Genomic DNA, 12,341 nt, shown 5'->3' with positions numbered 1-12,341 from the left:
ATGAGAAGATCAGTCAGTCTTATTTGCAAGACTTTCTCCAGCTAGTAGAGGATCTAGGTCTTTTCCTAGCTGACGATTGACAATATCTATAAAGCTTCCAGGCCATTTAACTCTCAATGAGTAATGCTATGGAACAAATGGTTTATCATACATGTTTCTATACAATGAATTTCAACAATTAAAATGTAAAATGAATATTTGGAATGCAACTTTGCATAATGTGTGCACACACTGACTCAAAATTGCTCTGAACAACTAAAACAGATTTATTGTTCTATAGTGATTTACTTGGTCATGTCAGATTAGTAATATGGATCTGTTTAAAAACACAATAATTAAGACAAGCAGGATAAATTAATCAAGTTACAATACAGTCTGAGCTGCAATCAAACCCAGGAAATAACAGTAGAAAATCTTGGTTCACAGATCTCTTTAAACTGCTTTTATGCATAAATAAAACCTTAAAATGTAGATGGATTACATCCAACAGAACTACTGTAGCTAAAAGTGATAATGATTCAAACATTTTTCAAATAAAAGTTAAATATTTATAAGCACCCAACCACATTTCATAAATCACAAACTATTATTATTTTATTTCTGAAGCTTCCTGGCACAGCGTGAGGATTGAGCCACAGAAAGTCAGAAATGAAAAAAATATTCCTTTAGGAGCATGAGTCAGACACAAAACCGGAGTAATCCAGAAAAAGGCTTCCAAAGAAAATTCCATATGGCTTTCCCAGGAATCACAATCCGTCGGCGCAGCATAAATCGTGACCAACAGGCAAATTTTGGCCACAAGGCAGGTGTTTCATTACAATGAGGAATAAGAGTCCAGTAAAAGGAGAGTGGTCCCTACCTGTCAATTATCACTGGATCTGAAGGAGTCTCATTTCGGTTGCCACAGCTTTTCTTGTCACAACAGCGGCTATGGAGCAAAAGCGAAAGGATTTAGTAGAACCATTACAATGTAAAATCATCATTTAAGTAGACAGAAGGTTCAAATTGCTGGGTTGCAAATGCTAGAATTACCACAAAGCTATACCTGGCAATCAACGGATCCCTGGGACAGAAAATTCTACTTGGGTCACCTATGGGTTAATGGCCAGGCTTAGCCTCTCCCTGCTCAGAGTGGGAGGGAAGAGAAGGGTTCTCCCAGGGCCAGGAATGACAGCCCTACGATGGGGTCTCTCCATCTCTGCCTGCTTTGTCGGCAGAGTTCAATGTGAAGCACATTATTATTACATCTACCCAATAAGAATATTCAGGGCTGTGGGTGGCTCAAACATTCTTCCCACAAGATCACACTAATTTTGTGGAACGCATCAATAATGAAGTTTGAGTGATTTCTCCCCCTCTAGTTATTTTGTATTAAATGGATTCCTTTTTCTTCTCCTTTCTCTTTTATGGGTGGCATTGCCTTCAACCACAGACCTCCTCAAAATCCTATCATGGTAAATGTTTGCTTTTAAACTATCTTCATGTGAATAAAGATTTCACAGTAATTAAGACAAGGAAGCGATAACGTAAAAGAAAGTGGAGGTTCACATCACAGTCCTCTGGCTTTTTAGATCAGCACTGGGAGCTACTCAAGTTTTCTGAGAGTATTATGGGCAAAGGATCCAATGGTTAGCACAGCCATGATCTTGTTTATTAAGTCACAGAAAGAAAAAGGGCCGGGGATTTAACTCAGTGGTTTCGCCACCTGCTGCGCAAACACAAGGACCCGAGTTCGATCCCCAGTACCAAAAAAAAAAAAAAGAAAGAAAGAACAGCTATGAGCAAAGTAAGTACCTGCTACCAAAATCCCACCCATTTGTGACCTTAGGGCTGCCAGCATTTTTTTTAACTGAGGTGCTTTTAAAGGGAGAAAAATTCATGTTTTTGAAAAGTACCCATAATAAACAGAAAACTATCCATCTGAGAGTTATTTGTAAATAATAAATATGTCCCTTGGCTGGTCTACACCCAGGGGTACACTATGAAAGCATATATTTAATCAATCAAGAAGGTGAAGAGGTTATCCAAGGGTTAGACTTTATCATGCACACCAGTAAAAAGAGCACTTTCCTCCATCCTCTTACACACATATGTGTACATGCACACCACACACACACAAGCTTACGACTTGGTGAATCATACAGGCTAAATTTAGAAAGCTGCTAAAAAGAACCAAATATTGAGTTGCATTTTCAGGACCCAGAAATATATTCCTGCATAGGGAATCTTTCAATAACATTGAGAAGTCTCCTTTCTCACCATAATTATATCTCTGTAAGGAGAATCAGCTTCCAAACTTGGTGCTAGTTCTTCAAAAGGTAATGTTAAAAATTGTATTTCCATTATCAGCACCCCAGCTAGAAAACCACCACATCTACCTGATAGGCATGCCCTTCCTTATTCACAAGAAACTATTTCCTCTGGGCTTTGGGTCTGCCAGGGTCTACCAGAACATTTCAAAAAGCACAAACTATTTAAATTTCTAAGAAACAAATAAATAAACAAGGGACAAGGGAGTATAAGTTGTTGGAATGCATACAAAAAAATAGTTTCAAAAGTAAACATAATCTCCTACACCTACATTTCACAGGCTTGCCTGAGTAATAGAGTGGTTAAGAACACTTGCTCTGGGACCAGACAGAGCTACCAGTATCACCTTTAGCAATGTACTCTACCTCACAATATTTGTTTTCTCATTTGTAAATTGGGGTAACGGTAGTACCCACATCTAAATGCTCAGATTCGACACAATAAGGACATAAAGCCTGGGTTCCATGGCTAGCCCTATTGAGAGCTCAATGAAGGGCAGCATCATTACTGCTCGCTGTGCTTATCTCCTGCAACCATCTCCTTCTCCATATCTGAGCAAAACTGCCCAGTGCTCTGCACATGAAGCCGGTCATCAAAAGCAACCCATGCCCCAGTGCCAAGGAGCAGAGCTCCCCACAGCACAAAGGAGGTGAACCTTCCAGGCAGCCATACCACTGCCCCCAGTGCCCAGGAGAAGAGCTGTCCCCAGTGCAAAGGACATGAACCTTCCAGGCCACCGTACCACCACCCCGCGTGACAAGGAGGTGAGCTGCGTGAGCGCCGACAGCACACATCGCCCCCTGTGTACCTCCCCATGTTGAAATGAGAAGAAATTTAAATAAGTCTCAAAACCAGACTCCCAGATCACCTAGAACAACCCCAAAGGGAAACGAGATGCAAACATCTGATACTCAACCACCTGGACTCCCTGAACTGGCAATAAAAGAGGATCTGGGAAAAATGAAATCAGAAATAATTTCTCAGATAATAGCAGAGATTGTGCCCATAGTGCAAGACATGATTAATAAATCTAGAGAGGAGACAGATTTAAAAAATAGAGGATCTGAGGAACATGATGGAATCCCAACACAGGAAACAAGTGGAATCCATAAAACAGATGCAAACAGATTTCCAGGAGATTAAAAACTCCATTTAAAGTTTATGCAGCAGAATGAGCCAATGAGAGGACAGAATTTCAGATATAGAAGATAAGATTGCAATTAGTGACCAGGAAAAGAAAAATTTCTTTAAAATAGTAAGGAACCACAAGAAATCAACCCAGCAGCTGCTACATGATGCAAAGAAGAATAATATAAGACTGATCGGAGTCAATGAAGAAACAGGAGAGCGTGCACACGACATAAAAAAACTGTTCACAGAAGTGACAGTAGAAAACTTCCCAAGCAGGAGAAAAGAACTTGACATACAGGTAAGTGAGGGATATAGGACTCCAACTAGCCATGATCAAAAAAAAATCTATACATAGGCATGTAATAGTTAAGATTCCAGAAACCCAAAAGAAGAACAAAGTTCTACAAGCAGTGAGAGAAAAGAAACAAATCACATACAAAGGAAAGCCCATTAGAATCACATCAGACTTCTCAGCGCAAACCCTCAAGGCAAGAAGAGCTTGAAGTGACATATTCCAAGCCCTAAAGGAAAACAGCCTCCAACCCAGATTGATGTACCCTGCAAAACTATCTTTCAAAATTGATGGAGAAATAAGATACTTTCATGACAAAGAGCACCTTAGGAACTTCATGAATACCAAACCAGCACTCCAAAAAATTTTAGACAATATCCTAGGAAAAGACAAAAAAGATCACAATCCCAGAAAGCCCAGCAGAATGAATCCATCCGGCACGACAAGAAATTAAATGCAAAGGGGGAGAATCCAACAAAAAGAAAAAGTAATGACAATGATAAGTCAATACATATCAGTTATAACCATCAACGTTAATGGTCTCAACTCACCAATCAAAAGAAATAGACTGGCAGAATGGATCAAGAAGCAAGATCCAACAATTTGGTGCATACAAGAAACACACTTAATTCAAAAAGAAGCTCACAGACTGAAAGTTAAAGGGTGGAAAACAATACTCCATGTGACAGGAACCCAAAACAAAGCAGGAGTAACTATCCTCTTTGCAGATCAAGTGGATTTCAAATCAACACTGATTAAGAGAGACAAAGAAGGAGATTACATCCTTGTAAAGGGAACCATACAACCAGAAGAGATGACAATCATAAACATATATGCACCAAACACTAGTGTGTCCAACAACATGAAACAAATACTAACAGACATGAAAAATCAAATAAGCACTAATACAATAGTAGTGGGGGACCTCAATACCCCACTGTCACAAAGAGATAGATCAACTACAAAAAAAAAATAAGCAACAAAATACTAGCAGTCAAACAAACTCTTGAACAAATGAACTTAACAGATTTTTACAGAGTGTTCCATGCCACAAAATCAGAATACACATTCTTTTCAGCTGCACATGGATCATTCTCCAAAATAGACCACATACTCACTCATAGAACATGTTTAAGTAAGTGAAAAGGAATTAAAGTTATCCCCTGTATATTATCAGACCATATTGTGATGAAATTGGAGATCAATAGCAAAAGAAACCACAAGAATTTCATAAACACATGGAAATTAAATAACACACATCTGGGGCCAGGGATTTAGCTCAGTGGTTACACCACCTACCTTGCAACACACTTTTAAATAACCAATGGGTCACAGAGGAAATTAAAGAAGAAATCAGACAGTTCCTACAATTAAATGACATTGACAATACAACATATCAGAATCTATGGGACACAATGAAAGTAGTCTTATGAGGGAAATTCATATCAGTGAATACTCATATTAGGAAAACAGAGCGAGCCCAATTACACAATCTGATGCGGAGCCACAAGCTTCTAGAAAAAGAAGAGCAGGACAAACCCAAAGCTCATACAAGGGAGGAAATTATAAAGATCAGAGCAGAAATCAATGCAATGGAGACTAAGAGAACAATACAAAAAATTAATGAAGCCAAGAGTTGGTTCTTTGAAAGAATCAACAAAATTGACACATCCTTAGCCAATTTTAACAGAAAAAGGAAAGAAAAGGCCCAAATCCATGCAATTAGGAATGAAAAGGATGAAATTACAATGAATCCAGCAGAAATCCAGAGGATCATCAATACCTACTTCCAGAACCTATACGCCAATAAGATGGAAAACACAAAAGAAATGGACAGATTTCTAGATATGTATGAATTACCAAAGTTGAACGAAGAAGACCTAAAAATTCTAAACAACCCAATATCAATCAATGAAATTGAAAACAATTAAAAACATACCAACTAAGAAAACCCCGGGTTCTGATGGTTTCACTGCTGAATTCTACAAGACATTTAGAGGGGAACTATTGCTGCTACTGTTTAAACTCTTCAATGAAACTGAAAGGGAAGCAATACTCCCACATTCATTCCTGGAAGCAAGCACCACCTTGATCCCCAAAGCAGAGAAAGACCCAACCAAAAAAGAGAACTATAGGCCAATCTCACTAATGAACATAGATGCAAAAATCCTTAATAAGATACTGGCAAACGGAATGCAGAAGATCATCAAGAAGATCATACACCCTGACCAAGTGGGATTCATCCCAGGGATGCAGGGATGGTTCAACACATGCAAATCAATAAATGTAATACACTATATCAAAAGAGCCAAGGACAAAAAATATATGATCATCTCAAGGGGTGCAGAAAAAGCATTTGACAAAATGCAACACACATTTATGATAAAAACCCTCCAAACAATTGGAAGAGACAGTCTCTACCTCAATCTGATAAAAGCCATCTATGAAAAACCAAAAGCCAATATCATACTAAATGGTCAAAAACTGAAATCCTTCACACTAAAATCAGGAACAAGACAAGGACGTCCACTATCACCACTCCTGTTCAATATAGTCTTGGAAACATTACCCACAGCAATTAGAAAAGAGAAAGAAATAAAAGGAATAAAGGTAGGAAATGAAGAAGTCAAATTGTCATTATTTGCAGGTGACATGATACTGTATATAGAAGACCCCAAGAACTCCACCAAAAGTCTTCTAGACTTAATAACCAAATTCACTAAAGTAGCTGGATGCAAGGTCAACACACAAAAATCAATAGCTTTCCTCTACACAAACAACAGACTCACTGAGAGAGAAATAGGGCAAACAATTCCTTTCACAATTGCATCCAAAAAATGAAATACCTAGGAATCAACCTAAAGAAAGAAATCAAAGACCTCTTCTCTGAAAACTATAGCACTCTGAAAAGAGAGATTAAAGACAATATCAGAAAATGGAAAGACATCCCTTGCTCCTGGGTAGGAAGGATCAACATAGTGAAAATGGCAATACTCCCAAAACTGCTATATAGATTAAATGCATTCCCAATTTGAAATTCCAGCAGCATATTTCACAGACCTTGAGAAAACAATCCAAAAATTCATTTGGAACAAGAAGAGGCCCAGAATAGCAAAAGCAATTCTAAGCAACAGAGACATGGCAGGGAGTATCACAACCCCCAACTTAAAACTATACTACAAAGGTACTGTGATAAAAACAGCATGGTACTGGCAAAGAAACAGACCTGAGGACCAGTGGAACAGATTAGAAGAGGCAGAAACAACTGCAGACACACTCAGCCACCTCATCTTTGACAAAGGGGCCAAACACCCTCACTGGAGGAAAGATAGCCTCTTTAATAAATGGTGCTGGAGAAATTGGGCTTCAGCTTGCCAAAACTTAAAACTAGACCTATATCTCTCACCATGCACTCAATTAAAATTGAAATGGATTAAAGATCTAAATACTGAAACAGAAACGCTGAACTGGCTGGAACAGAGGTTAGGTAGAACTCTTGAAGACATTGGTGTAGGAAAAGATTTTATGACCAAAACCTCAGTTGCCCATGAACTAGCACAAACAATCAACAAGTGGGATCTCTTCTTAGTAAAAAGTTTCTGAACAGCAAGAGAAACCACCAGCAGTGCAAAGAGACAACCCACAATGTGGGAAAAAATTTTCACCTGCTGTTCCTCAGACAAAGGTCTGCTATCACGAATCTATAAAGAACTTAAAAAAATCAGACCTCCCAAATTTAAAGACCCAATTCAAAAATGGGCATCTGAAATGAACAGACATTTCTCAGACGAAGAAGTAGAAATAGCAAGTAAACATATGAAAAAATGTTCAATATCACTGGTCATTTGAAAGATGCAAATGAAAACAATGCTGAGATTCCACCTCACTCCAGAAAGAATGGCTGCTATCATGAAATCAACCAATAACAAATGCTGGCGGGGCTGTGAGGAAAGAGGAACCCTGCTCCACTGCTGGTGGGAGTGTAGACTGGTGCAACTCCTGTGGAAATCAGTATGGAGATACCTCAAAGAACTAGGACTGGAAGTCTCATTTGACCCCGCTATTCCCCTGCTGGGGATCTTCCCCAAAGAATTAAAAGAATCATACCACAGTGATATATGTGCCCATGTTCATAGCAGCACAGTTTGTAATAGCTAAAACTTGGAAGCAGCCCAATTGCCCATCAACTGGAGACCGGATAAAGAAAATGTGGTTTTTTCATAAAATAGAGTACTACTCAGCCATAAAAAATGAGAAATTAGAGACATTTATAGCTAAGTGGATGCACATTGAGGCGTTACTCCTAAGTGAGATAAATAGGACACACGTGTAAATGCCGAATAGTTTGGTGTGAGAAACTGAAAGTGTAAATAAGGACTAAAATGTATAATAGATAATGTGAAATAGGAAGAAAAGGGGCAAAGGGGAAGGGGAAGTGGGAGGGGTAGGGGAAAGGAAAGAAGGGAATGGGATTAATATGAGAAAATGGAAAAATAGGAACCAAAGTCTTTGTAAACGGGGAGGGCAGGGGAAATGGGGGAAAAATAAGAACCAAGAGAGATTATGTAAAGGTGCAAATTTCCAATGATGAATGTCATTATATTGTATACCTAAAATGCACCAATAAAATTAATTTTTAAAAAATCAGCCCATCAATAGATCCCCAGTCTCCATTACCCAGGGAGAAACACAGGTGGGTAGGAAGGCCTATTTCTCCTTTCTTTTCTTTTACAAAAACAGCAAAGGAGCAACACAAGCTCCTGGATGCTATACCCTCACCACAGTCCTGCCTGGATGACGGGCCTGGTAGGGACTCTTCTAACTTGCTTTGATGCTGTCTGTGGACACGAATCTACCCCTCAAGCCTAACAGAGTCTCTCCTTCTTCATTGCCACTGGCCTTATCCAAATCACTTTCATTTCTCTACTGGATTCTGCAGTAGCCTACCACCTGGTCTCATCACTTCCACTCTGACTCCTCCAACAGATCTTTCCAAGTGTCCACAGGACTGTGTCAGTTCACTGTCACAGATCTTTCCATGGCTCCCCATTGCACTTAGAATAAACCTGTGATGGGATGTGATGCCACACCACCTTCTGACCTCCTGCACCCTCCCTCCAGCTCACCAAGCTCTGGCCTCCCTGGCTAACTCCAATACCTCTAATGCACTGTGCTTGATCGAGCCTCGGTCCAGGCCCAACCAGGCTCCACTGCCAGCCAGCCAGTCCTTCAAGTCTTCCCTAGTTTATTAGCCTCTCCCACCCCTCATGCTCAGCCTGTATCCCCTTCCTCAGAGAGGTTTTCCCTGATAGCCTGCCCTTACCTAAATTAGGGTCCTCCTGGCACGTTTTCTTTTGAGGCACTCAACACAAAGTGAATTACATTGTTATACATGTATTCTTGTATTTTTTGTTAGGCCTTATCCCTCCCAACTCATATGGTTCATAAAGGAAGAAACTGTCAATTTTACTTACCAAATGAATAGCATAATGCCTGAGATAGAATTTAAAAACTCAAATATTGAATGACTGAATGATTGAATGACTCCATGAATGAATATGATATACTAAGAAGAAATGACAATTCAGGAGAATAAGAAGGTGACAGATAAAGGAAGCCAAGCTGATCCTCATAGCAACATGGCTAATGAAAGGAAGGTGCACCGCACCCCATGCCACATACCAAACCAGCTCCCCCAAACAAGTGCCACACTAGGCCTGAGATATGTTCTTTGACTTAAGCATGGTCCTTACCTTCTTAAAATAAAAATTCCCCTGAGGGTAGCAAGATGAATTGAGCCATGCTTCTATGCTGTGCCCCAAAGAACCCAGGCAAACAGGCAAAGGCAAAGAATAGAAGTGTAGAAGGAAGGATAGAATAGAAATAAAACAGGGAAAATGAAGAAAAAAGAATGAAGAGCTAGGGGGGTCACTTATCACTTATTAAAAAAAAAGTTATGCAGAATATGAAAACTAGCTCAGGCTGGGTGTGGTGGTGCATATCTATAATCTCAGCTACTCAGAATGTATCTGTCTCAGTGCTCCAGGTTCAATCCCTAGAGCCTCAAACTAAAAATAAAAATAAAAAATAAAACAAGAGATTTTCTGTTTCTTGCGTCATCACTGCATTACATACTCATTTTTCCTAAAATGGGCTATTCAGGCTTTTCTTTCACACCAGAACAGCCACAAAATAACCTAACAATGGAATATGTTGCATTCTGTATTAAAAATATTAAAAAGAATGAAGGTGGGGAAGTGATGCACTATTAAGGAAAGAAGTCTACATTATATTGTGAATTGAGAAAAATAAGTTGCAGAAGAGTATGTATACTATGGTCTTCCTTGAAGAAAAATGAACAAGGGAAAGAAGGGAAGATAGAATTTTTCACAAACCTATCTCACTCCTGTTTCATTCAAGTCTAAATGATGCCATTGCTTTAGAAAGGCCTACCCTGACTACTACAGGATTCTCTAGATCCTCAGCCTGCCACATTTTTCTTCATAGAAGTCACTATGTTGTATTTCATGTTTGTCTTCTTTTATTGTCTCTCCGACTCTAATATAAGCCCCACAGGGACAGAGTTTTAGACTGTTTGGTTCTCCCCTACATCCCCGGCAACTGGAATGAAGCCTATCATGCAGTAGATCTTCAGAGCCTAGCTTACAGTAGGCCTTCAGAAATTAAATTAATAGGAACATCGAAGAGTTAAACCATAGGGGGTCAAACAGGCACTGGGGAGATTGGATAATATACATTTTATTTTCATGCTTCATCAGTGTTCTGTTCTGTGTTCAAATATCACTTTCCCACTAAAAAATTAAAAGTCAGCCATGAGTGGAAGGCAGGTCTTTCTTCAGAATGAGCTGCCATCTATTGTGTAACTTTCTAGCACCAAAGAGAGCAAGGACTAGTCCTTCATCCTCATGACAATCTCTTTGCTGTGTGAGTTCTTCCTTCTACCAAACTTAGACCAAAACAGATGGGCACTAGTCTCCACTACATACAAGACAAGCGTTGACTCAGAAGGACAAACTGAAAGGACACATTCACAAATGTTTTTAGGATAGAATGATACTTATGCTGAAATAATCCAATAAATGAAACAATTGCTAGAGCAATTGTTACAGGACAATTGTAACAACAATTGTTACAGGAAAGTTACTGTGTTACTAAGAGAAAACACAGTGATCATTTCGTCTTTGTTGTTCAGGAACCAAGGCCTTCAGCCCTCTGTGTGTCCAAATGGACTTGGTATATGTTCCTTAAAGCAGGCATCTCTTATAGAGCTTAGAGTTTTCCTGATTTGCTTTGTCACCAAAGCAGGATTCCAAAAGCCACCACTATTTACATCCCTCCCCAATCTGCAACCCAGGTGACAGGAGTCATGTGGCTAGTCACAGCAGTGGGTCCCCCACACCTGGTGTAGTACAGACACTGTAGACTCAAAATAGTAGTCCTCTCGCCAAAGGGATCATGTGTCTCCCAAACAATTCTCTACATTCAGAAAAGAGCAAATTTCTAGGTGATGAATTTCTAATGAGCTGACTCACAGCTTCATAAACCAGGGCAAGGAATGTGTTCTCTTTCTATTCTTCCATGCCTGTCACCCCTATCTAAACCCATAGCTTCAACTCTCACCTTTGGGAAAACACCCTCAAAGTCAGTTATCTTTGATCCTGATTCTCTTCCAAGCTCTGGGCCATAGGGCCACCCAGCTGTGGCCTCTCCACAGAGAAACTTTGCCTGGACCACCAATAAACATTTCTCCATGCACCCTGTGGAGTCCTTCTCCTATCTCACTCCTTTCCCATTCCTGCTGCTATGACATACCCACAAATACCCTTCCTCCTCTGCCTAAGTCCTTTGCCTTAATCTTGCATCACAGTCAGGCCTTTCTAGAGCCAAGTTCGGCAGTCTACTTACAAGTCCCAACTCCCAGGCTAAACCATAAGCTCTCCTAGTGCAGGACCCCACAGTCTTCTGACTCTTCCTCCCACAAGGCTTTGCACATAGTAGATACTAAAGAATGAATGAAGATATTCTTCACCACCACAACTAGAAGGAACAAAGTACACTCACATTTTAGTAGACGCTCCTTTTGAATATTCCCTTATTATCATTCACTCTGAGCAACAATGTACCAAATAGTTAGACAGTGCAGATATTGCTGCCACTGCTTCTATTAATAACAATAGACATTCAATACTGACTGTGTCAGGCATGGTGATAAGCATATATGGGAACTGTAACATTTAATCTTAACTGTCACCCTATGAGATAAGTAATATTAAAACCCAATTTCATAAATGAGTCAACTAAAGAACAGAGGAAAAATCAAATAACTCCCTTGGCTTCAAGAAGCTTAGCCTACAGAGAAGGTGAGCCAATCCCAGAACCCAGGAAGGGGCTCCCCTGCCACCATTCCACACTCCTAGGGCAGAGAAGGTGAGCTGCACAGGTGCCAGAAGCACACACACACACACACCCCACCTCGTGGAAATGAGAAGACATGTAAAGAAGCTTCAAAAACAGACTTCCAGATCGCCTAGAGCAACCCCAAAGAGAAATGAGATGGAAAAATCTGATACTCAACCACTTGGACTCC

At 39.9% G+C, this 12,341-nt stretch overlaps 1 protein-coding gene across 12 annotated transcripts in view; it reads right to left on the bottom strand.

Annotated features, from left to right (window-relative positions):
• Positions 1-12,341, bottom strand: part of Ebf1 (EBF transcription factor 1) — a 405,540-nt gene that overhangs the window by 366,636 nt on the left and 26,563 nt on the right. For all 12 annotated transcript variants that reach the window (XM_021240444.2, XM_087194903.1, XM_021240448.2 and 9 more), the window contains one exon: positions 860-928. In XM_021240444.2, the coding sequence (XP_021096103.1) occupies positions 860-928 (69 nt within the window). The remainder of the gene's footprint in view (positions 1-859; positions 929-12,341) is intronic.

This window comes from Heterocephalus glaber, unplaced genomic scaffold (genome assembly GCF_053883595.1).
Source record: "Heterocephalus glaber isolate CG9 unplaced genomic scaffold, H.glaber_assembly_v1.0 deba00001606, whole genome shotgun sequence".
NCBI lineage: Eukaryota > Metazoa > Chordata > Mammalia > Rodentia > Bathyergidae > Heterocephalus > Heterocephalus glaber.
This window is presented reverse-complemented; position numbering and strand designations above follow the sequence as displayed.